Here is a 20,390-nt window from a genome sequence, read left to right on the forward strand (position 1 = left end):
AAATAATATTTTTTAATAAACCCTTTTTCATTCGACATACTTTATCTTAATCGAGATATTAATAAGGAACCAGCAGATCAAGTAGCTTTTGGAATAAAACACCAATTTTTTTAAAATTAAACACTATCTAAAGATTTGCATCGAAGCGGTTATTTTTGATAGTGATTTTAATCACTGTCAGATATCATCTATACGGACCCAACTATGCCACGACCCCACTGTGCTGGGTTTTGTTTTTTTAAAAGTTGAATTAAAATATGTATAATGACATACTAATAGTCCTCATTGATTGGAATTGAGCTTTTTTTTTTACAGCCTCGCAAAAGTTCAAAAATATGAGCTTTTTTAATTTTCTGAAAAAATATTTAACTTACAAAAAAAAGTTTCATAGAAAAGTTGTTTAAAAGACAATTATAAACAAAAAAAATTATCATATATTTTTTCATTTAAACAAATATTTTTCGAGTTACATTACATTTAATATGAGTACTAAATATTGTATTCCATTTTTTTCATTTTACGGTTACTTTTTATCATGTTATACTTACATTAGACACAATGTTATAAATGAATATGTGTGAGTTTATTTATTTATTGTATCATTAAAGTGTAGTGTAGTGTAGTATATTAATATACAAGCGATAGAGTAGGTAATTGATTTGACGCTATATTGTTTAAACCCAACTAAACACTAAATTGTACATTCCCAAACAATCATATTATGTCAATTGCCACCGTAATTTCTGGTAATCTTTTTCTTTGCCTTAATCCCAATTACTTGGGGTCGACCACTCTTATCCTAAGCTTTCACTTGACACAATCTTCCACATCTTCTATGCTCACATCAGCTGTCCTCAAATCGCTTTCAATAGCATCCCCCATCTCTTTTTTGGTCTTCCTCTATCTCTTCTTCCTTCCACATTCATTTCTATAACTATTCTTTGAGATTCCGATTCCTCTCCTCATAACATTACTAAACCATCTAAGTCTATTTTCTCTCATCTTATCTACAACTGATACTACGCCTATATTCCCTCTTAAATGTTCAATCCTTGTCCCATCTTCTCTAGTTACTTTATTCATCCATCTAAATATTTTCATCTCTGCTCTATTCTCTTGTCAACCCCCAACACTCTGAACCATTTATTATAGCTAGTCTCACAACTTTCTTATAGAATTTGCGTTTCAGCCTCTTTGGAATTCTCTTACCACATAGCATACTAGACGCTTCTCTCCTTTTCACCTACCTACACTTAATTCTGTGTCTTACATCCTTGTCAATTATAATATATTAAATTAAAATTAAATATAAAATTATGAAAACAATATAATTTTCGTTTTATTTTGTACATAATTGAGGTTGCATTTTTCTCACAGTTAACATTATTATTTATTTTATTAATACTATTAACTAGTAATTTCCAAGAATAATATATTAACATTTAACATATTGTCATTGTTGATGTCTTTGGTACTCTAGCTGTAGGTATATTATAAGTTGGCCTAAAGCTTTTGTACCTAAGTGATTGGCATTTGATATTGCAACTTTTATTTTTTAATTTAAATTATTCATACAATACAATATAAAATCAATAATTTATTATTAATAACTTTAAAAATGATACTACAAAAACAATTTAATATAAATTTAATTTTGGATAAAAATAAATTAGTTAAAAAATAAATATCATTGAAAAAATTGATGTACAATTATTTAAATTTTGTTAAAACAATTTAATATTTTTTGTACAAAAGACAAAATTAAATTATTAGTTCATGTTTCACACTAAAAATTCATCTATTAATATATTAGATAAAAATTAGTTAACTATTATCTTATTGGTTAGAAATTAAAAGATGACTTCTGATTTGTGTATGACTTAAACAACATTTCCTTTATTGGTTATTTTTTACTTTGTCAAATAAACTAGAAAAAAAATGTTGACGCTTTAATGTGAAACTGGAAAGCTATAAATTATACTATGATGTGTTTATGTATACATGATTTTTTTCTATTTATGAATTTATCAGCAGAAAATTGAAAATTTTACTTCAGTTTTTTTTTTGGAAGAATATCATAAAAAATAGCATTATTTTCACTTTCTAAAAAATATATCAATAATTAATAAGTTAAGTAATGTAACCTTCAATAATAAAATTTTCTGGAGGCACTAAAATATCTTCTTTTTTTACATTATTACTAATGAAACATGATATTTTCTTAAAATTTGGATAAAAATTAATTATTTCGCTTCATAACTATCAACCTCTATATATCCATTTCTATCATAACTTTGAATTTTTAAGAAAAATTTAGGTTATGTTACTTTACCTTACAATAATATGATTAATTAATGATATAAAATAGTTTCTACTATATACAATAGTTAATAATAATAATTATTAATTATTAGTAACAATAAATAATAGTTTTACACTAAAATATTAATAACATAAATTTAATAATTGTAAAGTTTTACATTAGGAATGATTTATCTGTGAGAATAGTTTTACAACTCAAAATGTTATTTTTCTGATTTTTGTAGTTATAAAATTTTAAACTAAAAAATTTCATTTTTATTTCCTGTAAAATTTGAAGCATTTATGTTATATTATCCTTATAGCTAGACATTATAAATAACCATTTATTTGGCATAATTAATATATTTAAAAATACATATATTTTTTATGAAATTTATTTTTAATACTATCTAATAGTTAAAGTATGTTTGTAATTTTGAACTAAATATATAAATCATTTATGTTTTTAGAATTACCATGGGAAACACCTTCTGATGATGAAGTTGAGTACAAGATATGGAAAACAACTGATTATGCTAATCATTCACCTTGGTGTAAATTGGATACATTAGCTTTATCACTAGTTAGAAAAATATTGATACCTACACCTTCACGTCGATATGATATATCCAAAATATGCTCTCATCGCTGGTTCAAAAAATCAAAATCGAATGGTATAATTTATTTATACTTAAATTAAGCTTTGGTTTAACTAAAATAATCTGATACGCGTCCAGGTACTAAGTGACTTCTGAGTGAAATTAAAAATTATACATCAGTTGGCTCTAAGTACCTCTAACGTGTGGCAGATTCATTTTATCTATATATCTTTTTATTAATTTTGTATAACTAATATTTCTTAAGATGTTATAACAATGCTGTTAGTACATGATAGGGAACACAAATTAGCCTCTAAACTCTTGTTATTGCACATTATTGCGGTCAAATTCATAATTAAATTGAAAATACATTGTCACATTAAATTTGTTATCCAACTGTAATAAATTATAAATTACCAACCCAACAAAACACTGGTAAAACACAATATGTGTGGACTCTAGTAGAAACTTCCCAAGCTCATAACTTTTAACTATATTCCGCCAAAAAAATTTGCTCATACATTTTTTTTTAATATTATTATTGAAAAAGGCCTTGACTTCTGATATCATTGGTCAAATTAATTAATGTTCATAATGATTACATTAAATTTTACCTTTAATTTTTATTGACTTGATAAATCTTAATGTCTTCTAGAGGTCTTGAACCAAAATTATTTTTTTGATTTTTGGTATTACAGGTGTTCATAAATACAGGTTTAATGGGTTCTATTTTTTTAGAATTCATATTTTTTTAATTTTAAAATACAATAAAATGTTAATTGTATCAAACATTATAAAACTTATAAAAATTAAAAATTATTATTTTATAATTATTGAAAATATCTATAATTGATTTATTATAATATCATTATATTTAGATATTGTGGTAAAATAACAATATAGAAGTTCAGAAATATATTGTAGAAAATGCTTATTTAATATAATTAATATCTAATTTTAAAGTGATACCTGCTTATATAATTTTATTAACTATAGATCATGGTTTATGAAAAAAAATTAATAAATATCTAACTGCTTTTTACTTTATAGTTGATAAGTTTAATATGCCTAAATATTGTGACAATGATTTTGATGAAGCACGCCCTTGTTATTCACAACCTGCCCCAGCAGCTAATAGTTATCCAACTGTATCTATTCTACCAAATGAATCTGAAATTTATTCATTTTCTCAACCTACTCAAGTTGAAGATTTATTATTATCATCACAACTATTATCATCACAGCCAGTTACAACAGTAACAAATGTAATAAAACGTTTTTTATTTCATAATTTATATAACATGGATTAACTTATATTTATTTATAATTTTTAGAACTCAATTCAAAAATTAGTTAGAAGAATGACTAGGTTTATTGTAGTGTTATCACCAGAAGAAGCAATAGCTAAATTGTCTCAATTTCTCGACAATTTAGGATATACATGGAAAATTAACTCATCTAGTTTGGTATGTAACTTCAAACAATAATTTTTTTTGATAAAGGTCGTATCTTTGAAAATACTGTCAAATAATTTTTAAATCATCATCATTAATAAAATCTATAAATGGTATATCTATAAATGTAGACGAATAAATAAATATTTTTTTCAAAAAATGAAAATTCCTATTATTTTCTGAACACACCTCATATGTCATTATCTCTTTTTATCACTTCAAAATACATCATTAATAAAAAAAGCTTCAATTCATTAAAAAAATTTCAATTTTAACAAATACTTATGGATAGATACTTTATATTTTACTCTGATGTCACCATCTAATTTTTACATTTTGTACACCAAGAAATGATTTTTTGTAATTCTTAACAATGTATTTTTTTCGCTTTTTCTCTTTAGAGGTACAAGGATTTTAGTATAAAGCTCAAAACTTGTTAATTTTGTGTTTGAACAATAAAATAAAAAAGGGTAATCGTCCAACTTATAATTTTACATATATTTGGTATTTGGTTTTAAATTAATTTTTATCAGATATTAAGTTAGTACATACATCTAGTTCAGGTACGGAATAGAAGACGTTTTTTTAATGGGCAGTATTTCATTATTTTTAATAAAATGAGAGATGTTTTTTAAAAATAAGACCTTTTAGTTTTTGGGATGATGCATTGTTTTTATGTGCCACCTTTTGCAAAATTCCTATTATTTTCTGAACACACTTTGTAACTTATAAGGGTAACAACTTTAATTTCTAATATACCTAATTAACTAGCTTATTTAATACATAATGATCTAATTAAGAAATTATCTGGTAGATAACAACTTAGTATTTATATCTTGGTAAAAAAAAAAAGTACAACCTGAAAATATTGAGCGATAAAAATAACATAATACATACCTTGCATAATAGCAGCATCCTCCTTACTTATATACTTTATATTTTCTATATAAATGATTATAGTCTTCAGTTTTATTTCTGAAAATTTTATTATAAGAAGTTAATTTAAAAAAAAGTTAGCAATTTTAAAATGTAAAAAAAAAAAAAATTATTATTATATTTTTCTAATTTGCTGTAACAGTGTTTTTTTATCAGTTTTTAAAGATTATAAGTTCAACTTCATTAAATTTGAGTTCTTTTGATATTGAAATCACCAAAATTAGTTCAGGAGGATCTAAGGATTTTTATGTAGACACAATACAAAAAATAAAATAAAAATTATTACCTTTGCATCTTTTGCATCATAGTGTAAATATATCTTATGATTTAGAAGCTAGTTTTAAACTTATGTTATAATATGTTAAATGTTTTAAAAGATTAACAATGTAAAAATTATTATCTAAATGCAAACAATAATTCAATGTATTTGTACTAGGTAACTATAATCACTGCTGATCAAAGATTAGTATTTAAATCGAATATAATTCCAATGCAGAATCAAACATTAATTGATTTTCGACTCTCAAGAGGTTGTGGACTTGAGTTTAAAAGACATTTTGTTGCTATAAAAAATTCAATGTCAAAAATTATATCAAAAGGACCTTTGATGTGGCCAGTTGCAATTGCCACTAATTCTGTACCATACATTTAAAAGTAATTAAATTATGTAAACATATTTAATTTATTTTGGCTTAGTGAATGCTCTCATCAATAAAAACTAAATATTTTAAAAGAATTAAAAAGACTGAAAATAAATAAATATTTGTATTATAAAAGGTTTTATTGATCACTTTTTATTAAAAACTTGTGAAATACATTAATACTCTTTAAACATGTTACCTAATTTTTATTAATTATTTTATAAATTTTAATTATAAGTTATTAAATAGTGTTCTTATTTATGTACGTATTCAATAAAATGTCAGAAGTTGATAAACTTATACATTTTTCACTTTATAATTTTATTAAGACTATTAACAATAATTGAAAAGTAACTGCTATTAAATTAAAATGATTTATAATTTTTGTTTTAAAATATTTTGATTATATAGAGTGTAATATAATACATGTTAGTTCATTGGAGGTTACAATTAAATTTTTAAATAAACTATTATTATACTGATTTTTCAAAAAATTAAGTAAGGATTTTTCTTTTGTTCATAGAATTAATATTTTAGGATCAATATCTTTGTATATTAATCCCAAATAAAAACATTTTTTATATTAATTATTAAGTCATAAATAAAATTAAAATATTAGCTAACTTTATTTAATAATTTTAGTGATAACAGTTTATTTAAAGAGTTTATTAAGGTTTTAAATTGATTTAATCAATAACACTTTAAAAAATCACTTCTTAATCCTACTATCCTATTATTGTTATTATTAAAAAAGGTTAATTCTATCTGAGCAATCCTATTGGATCTGAGCACTTCAAAAAGATGACTAGCCCTAATAATAAATTTACCTTTTACTGGTCTCTCTAAAACCCAGATCAACTTCAATTGTATAGGAACACTTACCCTTTTGCTGATTTTAATATTTCAAAACATTCCATACCATCTTCTTTTTAACCGTCTTTACAAACTCTTTCATTTTCCCCTTTTAATTTTCATCACAGGATCTTCAATTTTTCCCCCGTGTTCCTTTTATTTTTGTATATTCTAATTCTGGTTCACCACACCTCCATTATCATCAATCTATGTTATGTATTGAGACCCTCTTCTGGGATAACTCTACAATCTTTTACTCACTTTATGTTCTTTCTCTTCTATATAAAATAATCATCCTGTAATCTATTACTCCCATTCTTATAAGTTATATTATGTTCTTCCCTTTTTCTAATATAAGTATTAACCACAGCAAGATACTGCAAAATTCAGGATTCTTTCTCCAGCCTCATTCTTCCCACTAAAACCATACCCTCCATGTACTCATTTGTATCCTCTCCACTCTTTACCAATATGTCCTTTCATATCTCCACCTATCACTGCATTCTCATTACCCTTTACATCACCTCTTAAATCTCTCTCTCTAAACCCCGTTTTGTCTATTTTATCACATCTTATTTATGGTGCATTAGCGCACTTATTACATTCAACACTTTTTCCTCGAATATTAATTTTACGACCATAATTTTCTCACTTTTCCTAGCTACTTCTACTACTTTACTTTTCATCTCCTCATCCATTATAATCCCTACATCATTGTTTGTACTAGACTTACCTGAGTATATTATTTTATAACTATCACCTATTTCCCTTTCCACTTAGTTTCCTGCACACAACAAATGTTAACTTTTCTCCTCTTTGATTCTTCTACCAGTTAATGTTCCAACATTCCATATATCTATTCATACTTTGTATCTATTTTCCTTCCTTATAGACAAGTTCAGCCTAGAGTTGAGTGATGATGTCCCTCACCGTTGACACTGCAAACGTTGGGTAGACCTGTACATACGACTGGTGAAACAGCTACTGCACAAGTTGTCCGGTTGGTATCAAACACTATTCTTTAGGTCTTCTTCGTTTTTAACTACATTATTTCCTCTCACCTGTTGTCCCCACGTACATCCGTGATGAGACAGTCGCCTCTTACGATTAGCAGAGATACCGTTTGATAAACTGTCACTTAAAGTAATAAAAGACTATAATAATCTAATCACATAACAAGTATAAAGTAGTGGTATATACTTAAACAAATTTATAATTAAAATTATAGTCTAGAAAACTAATACTTATGTGCTATTGTAAGCAAATACCCTTTAATTTTTATTGAATTATATTTACTCACAATCAACATATAATTTAAAATAAAAAAATAATTTCTTGTGTTAAAAAGTATTTATTGAGTAATATACTAATAATACAGAATAGTATTATTCTTTTGCAAATTACTATTGGAATAAAATCAGGTAGCACAAAAATTAACCCTCATGAGTTTTCTTGGGGTGAATTTACTACACCTCAAATTCGGAAGAGTTTACTAACATATATGATATGTTGTACTAACTCCCAAATGTCCATTACTGTATGAGAAATACGGTTTATTTTTAAGTTTGATTCATGTACTATTCTCGCCGAAATAAAATTTCCGGGTCTAATAACATACCCGATATCGTACTAAATGCGAACGAATACCATCACCGTTCACAACACTTCTGCATAATGGGAAGCTTCTAGTACACTAGTTGCTTCAGTTTCAAAGAGTATAGAGTATTGGAATCCATTTTTTTGTCTAGCTTAAAGAGCCTCCAAAGTTATTTTAATTAACAATTCAAAATTAGTTTACCAATTAGGCGGAAACTACAAGACTAGGTTTCATTTTCTTTATATATCCCTATTCCTATTCATGCTCCCCTGTTAATACGCTCCCGACTGCAACGTTCTTTTCACGATGTAGCCGATTAAAATGACACAAGTTTTTTTTCGATATAATGGTTTTTCTACTTATGAATTTCGGCAAGCAGATGTGCTTAGTTTGGGTTTGATTAATACGTCTGTTATTCTACTAATGGCAATAACGAACAAAAAGCTTATGCTACACCGCCCTTTGCCTGCTCAGAACAACGATAAGGTATAATTAACCCAATAACCACTAGATATTTTTGGCATTATTACTTTAAAACTTATAAATTCCCTGGTCGTAAGGAGATTAATTATCGCTTTAAAATTAAACGTAGAATATTTTAAAATCGTAACGTTGAATTATACACAATGGACATGTAGTTGGAGACACTTAATTAAAAACAATTATTAATATTTCTAAGGATTTAGTCGACAATGATAATTTTAAGTCAAAACTAGTTTTTACTTATATATTTATTACTTAAAATAAAAGTAACAGTATAATTGATGTTGTGGCGTAGTTTTATCTTGTAAAAGTATTACTATTAGTTTATAGGTAGGTAAATATTTCAAATTTAATAAAAAAACTAATATTAATTTCTCTTTATTAACGAATCAACATAAAATAAACAGATATTTAGTTGTTCATTCGACAATGAATTTATTCATACAAATATATTTTTAAACTAGTTTCTAAACTAATAAAACTTTAAAGCTATAACAATTATCACATTAAAAAATGCTCGATATTTTTAAATTGAAAAATTTAACAATTATCTTTGGCACAGTGATTATATAGTATTGATGAAAATTAAACAACAGGAAACCATTTGACAAGTACAAAAATTAGATGTTTTTTTTAAAGAAGCAAGCTTAAAAACAAATATTATTACAATTCAATGATTATCTAAAATCCATTAATTAATGAATTGAAATTAAAATATACTTGTTATCTAAACTATGATGTAAAAAGCTATATTCAAATAAAATAAATAATACATTTTTATTTAATTTTAAATCGGAGATTCAACATTATAAATATTATTTCTTGGCTTATTAAATTTAACAAAAAAAGAATCAAAAAAATATGTTTATGAATAGTTATGATAAGTTTTCTTAATTTAAATTTAACATATATATGTTTTTGTTCATCATATTGATATTTTATTCAAACACACTTGTTTCATTTTGGCAAGACAATATTAAACTATCTAAATAAAATTATATTCTAATTAAAAAAATTATCAATACAATCTATACATGAATGATCAAGTTTAGCTATCTTAAATGATATGACTCCTGCATTAATTTCATTTTTATTTGTAATTATAATAAAGTATCTAATAAATTTAAAAAAAAAATCAATATTTTAAAAATATTTTGCTGGATTTATTTTTATTTATTATATTTTAAAAATCAACCTTTACATAAATATATATACAGACATTTAAATAAGCTTGTCTCTTCATAGAAATAAAATAAATATAGTGATTTTAATTAATTTAAGGTATAGGAACAAAACAAAAGTATTATAATTGACTATGTTTTATACTAAATAAAGTTTAAATTAATAAAAGTGCATGCAACAATGTGCTCATAAAATTTTAAAATTAAAATTTAGACTATGGATTACTCATGGTTGAATCATGTCTAGTTTTTCTCATTCCAGAAGCTTCTCCACTTTTTAGCATCTTTTGGCTTAAATGCATTGTACGATTAAAATCAATAGCTGTATAACCTGGTATTTCTGTTGGAGAAGTTGGTAAAGATTCACTTTTTCTTTTAGAAGAAGAAACAGAAATTTCAACTACGGTATAAGTTGGTACGTCTTTGAGTAATTCAAATGGATCATTTAAAATATCATCATCTTCATCTTCATTATCATTTAAGATATTAGCATAAGTGGTTTTAGGAAGAAACACAGTATCAGGATCAAGCATTAAATCTGGAGGTTGATTTTGATTATTATTGGATTCATTACTACATTTTATACCATTAAAACTAATTTCATCATAAACTTTTTCAATGGTTCGAGTACTAGTACATGATTGCTCAGAATAATTGCACATTTCAGATGACATATCTTTTGCTGCGTTTGTACTATTATCATTCTAAAAGTTGTAATATAGTGTCATACATATTAAAAAAATTAGATAAAAAAAAAAAAAATCATATTAGAAATCAGAGATGAAATAACCCAAATGGAAGATATTAAACAATTTTTGGATAGACTAGGCTTATAAATTTTGTAATTATAAAAAATACACAAGGATGTGTATAATTAAATATATAAACACTTTTGTAATAATAGGGTTAGCATAAGCTTATGATTTTTAAATTTCTTTGATTACTTCTAGTTCTTAAGTAAATGTAAAACATTTTTCTATAACTAGCTATGAAAAAATTTAATAATATTGAAACATTTTCAGAGAGATTATAAAAACTTCAAAGAGAAGTGTAGCAATTTATAATGAGAACTTTTTAATAACATGTTGAGAAATGCTCAAAAATTGGAGTGAAAGTTTCACAGCTAATAGCTTTTTAAATTTTAATATATAAAAAGCAATATTTTTAACAGTGATACAAACAACAATTAAAATAAGAAATACCCAAAAGTTACAATGATTTATAATTTTAAAATTCCCAATTATTTCTCAGTTTTCAAAACTTAAGATAATATTGAATAATCCATATTTTAAAATATGTGTTAATAATTACTTGTAGTTTTCCTTGGACAGCATTAAAGATATTTTTGGCATTGTTACTTTTAAATGCAAATATTCCTTGACCATAAGGAGAAGAACGGCCAGCTTCAAAACAAAACATAGAATCTTCAAAACCATAACGTCTAACTGTATGCAATGGCCAAATAATTGGAGGCTCACTATTTTTATGAAGTATCAAATCATAAGCAGTAATTTCCATTTGCCCATGATATTTTTCATTGCCTGTATCATCTACATTAATAACCTTAAATTATTTTAACAAAAAAAAAAAAAAAAACGCCTTAATTATTATTTACAATTTAATAAAAAAAAGTTATTAGAAGAATTACTTTAAACAGGGTTGGAGCAATAGTTTTTTTGTTGCTGTAAACACAGCCCATTTTGATTTACATGGTTTAATAAAACTTATCTAACTTAGTTAATAATTACACAGACATATTTTGTGTTTCATTTAAAGTAGGTATCAACATTATTTTGGTTAAAACAAAAAGTATAAAAATCACATTTTATAGATAATAATAATTTCTCAAGAAATTAAATCACTTGAAAGTTCAATGAAATTTCCTTAGTAAAAAGACGAGTTAGCCTATCGATATATCAGACATAACAGAGTGCGTAAAATTGGATACGCACAATAAAATTCTTACCATGGTGTAATTATCACTCAGACTAGAATTATCAAAAATATCAACATAATTATTAATCATGGGATAATGCCAATAATACAAAAAGTCAAAATTACCGACCTACTTTTACCTCGAATTCATTGTTGTTAATAACAGAAAGTATAATAATTTCAATACAATGATGTTAAAAATTAACAATTAAAAGTTTTCTGCCAGGGCTAGATGAAAACCTATATGGGCCCAGGATGGTACCTTGAAATGGTTCTCCCTATGTAAATAATCACTACAATAAAAAAGTGATGAAAAGCAAAAAACACCAAAAAAACTTTGTCATTAATCCTGTAGCCTAATATTTGTGATGGACCCTCTTGTCCCCAATAATTTGGGCTTGTTTCTAAAAAAACTAGACAATTTCATTTTTAAATATATTCTAAGAAAAATTATATAATCATGCCCGTTTAGATACTTGATTAAAAGTTAGTTTTAGTCTCGAAAAATATACTTGCGATAAATGCTGAAAAGACACCTATCACAAACCAAAAAATAAATTTTTTTGAGATGGGTGTGGTATTTCACTATTTTTGTTAGCGTAAGACCTATAGGTGCTATTAGGGAGCTAGAAAAGGCTTAACCTCACTACACAATGAATTAACCCCTAAAAAATGTATATTTATTTTACCTTCTCTTATATCTTACAAGCGTGTCAACCAAATTTAATTAAATGCAACATCCATATTTAGCTAACTAAAAAAAAATGACTGGTCATTTTTCCCCAAAAATTACAAATTTAAAAATCGCTAATTTTCGATATTTTTTCATTTTTGTTTACTTAAAAGTGCCCAACTTTTTCAAAAATGAATAAATCAATGTATATTTTTTTTTATATAGATACCTTAGATATTTACCTATCATTTTATATATTTTTTTTTATAAATTTGACCCTTTCCCTGTCCACAGAAGGGGATTCAAAATGACAACTTTTTCACAAAAAATTAACTTTTTCAACATAACTTTTGAAAATGTTCCGGAAAGACTGACACTTTTATATATATCTTAAATTAAAGCTAATGTAATATACTTTAATTTGAAAAAAAAAAATTTGACCTCTGGACTTGTCTTCATGGTGAAAACGGACATCAAAGTTAAAGAAAAACGTACGATTTCCGTGAAAAAATTCTCGATTTTATATGTTACATTACTTAATTTATATTTTATATAACTTTTGGAAAAATGTATTATTATTTTTTTATAATAAATATTTATATACTCCTTTCATCTGGCACACTTTTTTTGTAAATCGGATCATACCCCTTTAACAAGGGGGGTCAAAACTTTAAACATGCGTATTGTTACTAAGATATTTTCAATTTAATTTTTGAAAGTATTCCGGAAATACTGACACTTTTATATCTTAAATTAAAGCTTATGTAATATACTTTAATGTGAAAAAAAAAAATTTGACCTCTGGATTTGTCTTCATGGTGAAAATGACTACCGTATTCAAAAATATGCTATTTTTGTGAAAAAATTCTTGATATTATATTTTACATTTTTTAACATTATGTTGCTATAACTTTTTAAAAAATGCATGAATCAACTTTATTCTTTAATGATAAATACTTTATATATACTTCTTTCATTCGACATACTTTTTTTTAAAATCGGACCATTTCCCTTTATACAGGGGGGGTGCAAACCTTTTAAAATGCGTATAGAAAGTAGAACTTTTTCAACTTAACTTTTGAAAATGTTCCGGAAAGACTGACACTTTTATATATATCTTAAATTAAAGCTTATGTAATATACTTTAATTTGAAAAAAAAAAATTTGACCTCTGGACTTGTCTTCGTGGTGAAAACGGACATCAAAGTTAAAGAAAAACGTACGATTTCCGTGAAAAAAATCTCGATTTTATATGTTATATTATTTAATTTATATTTTATATAACTTTTGGAAAAATGTATGGATCAATATTATTATTTTTTTATAATAAATATTGATATACCCCTTTCATCTGGCACGCTTTTTTTGTAAATCGGATCATACCCCTTTAACAAGGGGGGTCAAAACTTTAAACATGCGTATTGTTACTACGATATTTTCAATTTAATTTTTGAAAGTATTCCGGAAATACTGACACTTTTAAATATATCTTAAATTAAAGCTTATGTAATATACTTTAATGTGAAAAAAAAAAATTTGACCTCTGGATTTGTCTTCATGGTAAAAATGACTACCGTATGCAAAAATATGCTATTTTTGTGTTAAAATTCTGGGTTTTGTATTTTATTTTATTTTAAAATACCTGACAAGGGGAGTACAGATTTTCATAAATATTATATAAATTAAAATTGATATAGTATAGATAGTTAAACTTATTTAAATATGTTTGTTTCTTTTAAGTCGAGAAAAATAACTTTGAAATTTGAACTAGCTTAAATAGCCAATTTTTCAACCGCCGGAAGCAACGTACGGTTGCCGAGTTGGTAAAATTTATGTTTTACACGCTTGGGGTACGAGGTTCCAACCCGCATATGGCAATGAATTTTTTGCATTTTTTCTTAATTCTTTTTAAGTTAGTATAAATTTTAACTCGTTTGATTTTTATCACATTTAGATTCAATAACTTCAATAAAGATCAAGGATCCCATCACTTTAGTCGCCCCTTGCAAGAAGAAATTTCTTATTCGTATTAAAATTATTTTACTATATTTTAAGTTTTCGCTTCGATGCAAAGCCGAGAAGATATTTTTTTGTGACTATCATTTATTTTCTCTGCTCTAACTTGACCTACTTTTTTCAACAATACGTCAAATTACTACAATTCGTATCTAGTTGAAGATATTACTCTCAAAAATTGAAAAAAAAATTCTAATTTATCAATTAAACAGTTAGTTATTACATCGTCTCCATAAAGACAATTAAAATCATTAATTTCTAATGTTTTCAAAATATTTATTAACGAATGAAGTTTGATATGATAGGTTTCAACTACAAAATTAAATCATTTTACTTTGTAATTTAATAATTTTATTACTCTGTTTGTGTGTGCTACTATTAGACTATAATATTCAAATTTTTTTCTAACGTGTTGCTATATAAATCATTTCTAAAAAAAATGATTGTTTTTTCTCCTGAATTAACAATTGATTTTTACAAATATAATCAAATTTTATAATAAACTCAATTGAGTAAATCTTTTTAACAACTTTGTTTTGATTGGTACATTTAGTTAAAGTAAATCATTAAAATTAATTAAGTTCTCAATATTTCAATTATAGAATCTTTTCAACAAACAACAAAAGTTCCTAGGAAATTATTACTATTACTTCTATTTAAGTTATCTATTACCATAAAAATGCAAAAAAATATTGAGCTTTTCTGATAAATTTACAATAAATAGTAATTATAAAACTTTCTGACTGCATATTGATCTTAACGATACAATTTTTTTAATTGTCATAAAATTTTCTATTTAATTATGTCAATGTCAAACTTACCAATTGAGCTAAAAGTTATGGTAAAATAAATTTTTTTTTTTTTTTATAAACATTTACAACAATCAACTTTAAACGATTAACAAAATTGGTTAAATATGTCATTTTCCTTATTTTTAACTTATTAATAATCAAATTAATATTAAATATTATATCAAATCAGTATTAATTTAAAACAATTTTTTTTGTTCTTAATTATTTTTTTTTATATGTAAAAACTATTTTTTAATAATATTAAAACTTAGAAGTTATAGAAAAAGTCTAATTGCACATTTTAAAACATCGCGAAAAGTTGATTTAGAATAGTATATTTTTGTTTCTGATGGAAGTTCCTTGTAGTCCAGTGTATAAAACTTATAACTTTGTTAATTGTTATAACTTTATCAAAAATGACCAAATCAGTATATTTTTTTTTATTTAGATGCATGTCTTTATCTATCATTTGGTTTTTTTTATAAATCTAACCCTTTACCTGCCCACAAGAGGGATTCAAAATATTAACTTTTTTTTTTTTAGTTAAAGTAAATCATTAAAATTAATTCAGTTCTGGATATTTCAATAGTAGAATCTTTTTAAATATCAAAAATTACTTAGAAATGATTACTATGATTTCTATTTAAGTGTTCTATTACGATAAAAATGCAAAAAATAATGAGTTTTTCTGATAAATTTACAATAAATAATAATTATAAAACTTTCTGACTGCATATTAATCTTAAAAATAACATTGTTTTAATTCTCATAAAATTTTCTATTTAATGATTCATTCTAGTCAACGAAGGAGTAATTTTGCAGAATAGCAGAAAAAATTCCCAACAAACTTTTTTTTTTTTTGTTTTAATTAGGCAATTGGTGGATTATTCCAAAAGCAACATCAACTCTTATTTCTTTAATTATATCATGATTAGTAGTTCTTTGATTTTAAAATATAATATTTGAATATATACTAATTATAATTATTAAATTTAGTATGAAATTGATATTTAATATTGTAATTTAAACGGAGAAATTATAAAAATAATAAAGAAGTTATATTTTGCTTTACTTTTACGTGTATAAAAATTTAAAGGGCTTGATACAATAATTTTCAATAAAAACTGTTTGTTACTATAAAAAAATGCACTGGACTACAAGGAACTTTCATCAGAAGCAAAAATATACTTTTCTAAATCAACTTTTCGCGTTGTTTTCAAATCTGCAAGTAGACTATTTCTATCACTTCTAATTTTTTATATTATTACTAATTATATATATAAAATAATAATTAAAAGAAAAAAAAATTTGTTTTCAAATTATTACTGATTTGATTTTTAATATGTTAAAAATAATCAGTCCAAATTTTCAATTTTAACCTATTTTTTTGGTTCTTTAAAGTTGATGAAAAATTTTTGATAAAGATTTATGAAAGTTTATAGCAAAAAAAATTGAATTAATATATTCAATATTTTCCATAACTTTTAGCTCAATTACAAATTTAAAATTGACATCTAGGCCAGTCAACAAAGGAAAAATTTCTTAAAAAATTCCCAACCAAATTTTGTTTTATTAATAGTTGAATTAAAATATGTATAATGACATACTAATAGTCTTCATTGATTCAAATTGAGCTTTTTTTTTTACAGCCTCGCAAAAGTTCAAAAATATGAGATTTTTTAATTTTCTAAAAAATATTTAACTTACAAAAAAAAGTTTCGTACAAAAGTTGTTTAAAAAACAATTATAAACAAACAAATTATTTTATAGTTTTTCATTTAAACAAATATTTTTCGAGTTACATTACATTTACATTTACTATCTCCCACATCTTCTACGCTCATATCTGCTGTCCTCGAATCGCATTCAATAGCATCCCTCCATCTATTTTTTGGTCTTCCTCTATCTCATCTTCCTTCAACATTCATTTCTATAACTGTTCTTACAGCTTCCGATTCTTCTCTCCTCATAGCATGACTAAACAATCTAAGTCTATTTTCTGTCATCTTATCCACGATTGATTAACCCAACTTCCTCTTATATGCTCGTTCCTTATCCTATCTTCTCTAGTCACTCCACTCATCCAACTAAGCATTCTCATCTCTGCTACACTTATTCTCTGCTCTACTTTCTTATCAACCGCCCAACACTATTAACCATACATCATAGCTGGCCTCACAATTTCATACTAAATTTAAAAACTATAATTAGTATTTATTCATATATTATATTTTAAAATCAAAGAACTACTAATCAGGATATAATTAAAGAAATAAGAGTTGATGTTGCTTTTGGAATAATCCACCAATTTCTCTAAATGAAACACTATCTACAGATTTGCATCGAAGCGTTTCTTATGATAGTGATTTTAATCACTGTCAGATATCATCTTACTTGATCCAACTATGCCACGTCACCACTGTGCCGCGACTCCCCTGTGCTAGGTTTTTTTTTTTTTTTTTACTTAAAACTAGCATACATTTTTTTAAAATGATCAAATCAATATAATTTTTTATTATAGATGCATGATGTCTTTACTTATTATTTAGTATATATTTTTTTTATAAATCTGACAAAATCTGGGTCAAAACATTAAACATGTGTATTAAAACTAGAACATTTTCAATTTAATTTTTGAAAGTGTTCCAGAAATACTCACACTTTTATATATATCTTAAATTAAAGATAATGTAATATACTTTATTTAAAAAAAAACGGGAGCACAGTTGGGTCGAGGCACAGTGTGGACGAGGCCTAAATGGGACAAGTATAGATGATATCTGACAGTGATTAAAATCACTGTCATAAGAAACGCTTCGATGCAAATCTGTAGATAGTGTTTCCTTTAGAGAAATTGGTGAAATATTTTAAAAGCAACATGAACTCTTATTTCTTTAATTATATCCTGATTAGTAGTTCTTTGATTTTAAAATATAATATATGAATAAATACTAATTATAGTTTTTAAATTTAGTATGAAATTGTGAGGCCAGCTATGATGTATGGTTCATAGTGTTGGGCGGTTGATAAGAAAGTAGAGCAGAGAATAAGTGTAGCAGAGATGAGAATGCTTAGTTGGATGAGTGGAGTGACTAGAGAAGATAGGATAAGGAACGAGCATATAAGAGGAAGTATAGGTGTTGCGTCAATCGTGGATAAGATGACAGAAAATAGACTTAGATTGTTTAGTCATGGTATGAGGAAAGAAGAATCGAAAGCTGTAAGAACAGTTATAGAAATGAATGTTGAAGGAAGAAGAGATAGAGGAAGACCAAAAAAGAGATGGAGGGATGCTATTGAATGCGATTTGAGGACAGCTGATTTGAGCGTAGAAGATGTGGGAGATCGTGTCAAGTGGAAGCTTAGGATAAGGATGGCCGACCCCAAGTAGTTGGGATTAAGGCAAAGAAAAAGAAAAATAATTCCGGTGGCATTTGACATAATATGATTGTAGTTTCGGAATGTACAATTTAGCGTTTAGTTGGGTTTAAATAATATAGCGTCAAATCAATTACCTACTCTATCGCTTGTATATTAATATACACTACACTTTAATTATTTAATGATACAATAAATAAATAAACTCACACATATTCATTTATAACATTGTGTCTAATGTAAGTATAACATGATAAAAAGTAACCGTAAAATGAAAAAAATGGAATATAAATTTTAGTACTCATATTAAATGTAATGTAACTCGAAAAATATTTGTTTAAATGAAAAAATATATGATAACTTTTTTTGTTTATAATTGTCTTTTAAACAACTTTTGTACGAAACTTTTTTTTGTAAGTTAAATATTTTTTGAGAAAATTAAAAAATCTCATATTTTTGAACTTTTGCGAGGCTGTAAAAAAAAAAGCTCAATTCCAATCAATGAGGACTATTAGTATGTCATTATACATATTTTAATTTAACTTTTAAAAAACAAAACCCAGCACAGTGGGGTCGTGGCATAGTTGGGTCCAGTATAGATGATATCTGACAGTGATTAAAATCACTATCATAAAAAACGCTTCGATGCAAATCTGTAGATAGTGTTTAATTTTAAAAAAAAAAATGTGTTAAAATAGCATATTTTTTAATACGGTAGCCATTGATAGTATATAACATTACCTTTGATTTGATATATGTTTAAAGGACGCAGTATTCCCGGAACATTTTCAAAAGTTCAGTTGAAAAAGATCTATGTTTTTTCAATATTTCAAGTTTTGAACGCCCCCTTTATAAGGGGAATTTGTCCAATTTTAATAAAACGTATGTCAAATGAAAAATATATACTTATATTATATTTAGAAAAAAAAAAATTGTGCTGATACATACATTTTTCGAATAGTTATAGCATTTTTAAGTTCAAAATTTAAAATCGAAAATTTTAACACAAGAATAGCGTTTTTTTAACTACGGCAGCCGTTTAAATGCAGAAGATAAAGTGTCGTGACAAATTTTTTTTTTTCTTTTTGTAGTATATAAAATAAGCTTTAATTTGATATATGTTTAAAGGACGCAGTATTTCCTGATCATTTTTAAAAATTAAGTTGAAAAAGTTAGTTTTTGTAAAAAAGTTGCTATTTTAAATCCCCCCCTATAAGCAGGTTAAGTGTTAGACTTTCAACAAAATGATATCAAATGAAAACGAAATATCTAAGGTTTTAGTATAAAAAAAAATTATGTTGATTTGTTTATTTTTAAAAAAGTTATGAAAGTTTTAAGAAAAAAAAAGTGAGAAAAATGACAAAATTTACTGATTTTTAAATTTGTAATTTTTTTGGATATTTCCCTCATTTGCGGGGAACGAGGGAATTTTTTTCAATTTTTAAGGGTAATGTCTTCAACTAGATACGATTTGTGATCTTTTGACGTATTTTTGAAAGAAATCGGTCCAGTGAGAGCTGAGAAAAAGTGGCAACAGACATAAAAAAAAAAAA

General features: G+C 25.2%; 2 protein-coding genes across 8 annotated transcripts in view; one reads left to right on the forward strand and one right to left on the reverse strand.

Annotated features, from left to right (window-relative positions):
* LOC126904583 (serine/threonine-protein kinase grp) overlaps positions 1–6,190 on the forward strand; it is a 23,031-nt gene extending 16,841 nt beyond the window's left edge. For 2 of the 6 annotated variants that reach the window (XM_050683724.1, XM_050683723.1), the window contains exons 6-9: positions 2,772–2,975; positions 3,951–4,165; positions 4,235–4,366; positions 5,727–6,190. In XM_050683724.1, the coding sequence (XP_050539681.1) occupies positions 2,772–2,975; positions 3,951–4,165; positions 4,235–4,366; positions 5,727–5,942 (767 nt within the window). In that variant the 3' untranslated portion in view covers positions 5,943–6,190. The remainder of the gene's footprint in view (positions 1–2,771; positions 2,976–3,950; positions 4,166–4,234; positions 4,367–5,726) is intronic. The other 4 variants (XM_050683722.1, XM_050683720.1, XM_050683721.1 and 1 more) reach the window with 2 other exon arrangements.
* A 3,791-nt stretch (positions 6,191–9,981) lies between these two features.
* On the reverse strand, positions 9,982–12,010 carry LOC126904588 (uncharacterized). 2 transcript variants are annotated; one of them, XM_050683730.1, is made up of 3 exons: positions 11,693–12,010; positions 11,356–11,594; positions 9,982–10,748 (listed from the first exon to the last, which is right to left on the reverse strand). In XM_050683730.1, exons 2-3 carry the CDS (start codon positions 11,560–11,562, stop codon positions 10,260–10,262), a joined length of 696 nt encoding a protein of 231 aa, XP_050539687.1. In that variant the 5' UTR covers positions 11,563–11,594; positions 11,693–12,010; the 3' UTR covers positions 9,982–10,259. The 2 variants fall into 2 exon arrangements, with proteins under 2 accessions (XP_050539687.1, XP_050539686.1); XM_050683729.1 differs by having other exon boundaries at positions 11,356–11,607; positions 11,693–12,008.
* Positions 12,011–20,390: the final 8,380 nt, after the last annotated feature.

This window comes from Daktulosphaira vitifoliae, unplaced genomic scaffold (genome assembly GCF_025091365.1).
Source record: "Daktulosphaira vitifoliae isolate Bord-2020 unplaced genomic scaffold, ASM2509136v1 Scaffold_4, whole genome shotgun sequence".
NCBI lineage: Eukaryota > Metazoa > Arthropoda > Insecta > Hemiptera > Phylloxeridae > Daktulosphaira > Daktulosphaira vitifoliae.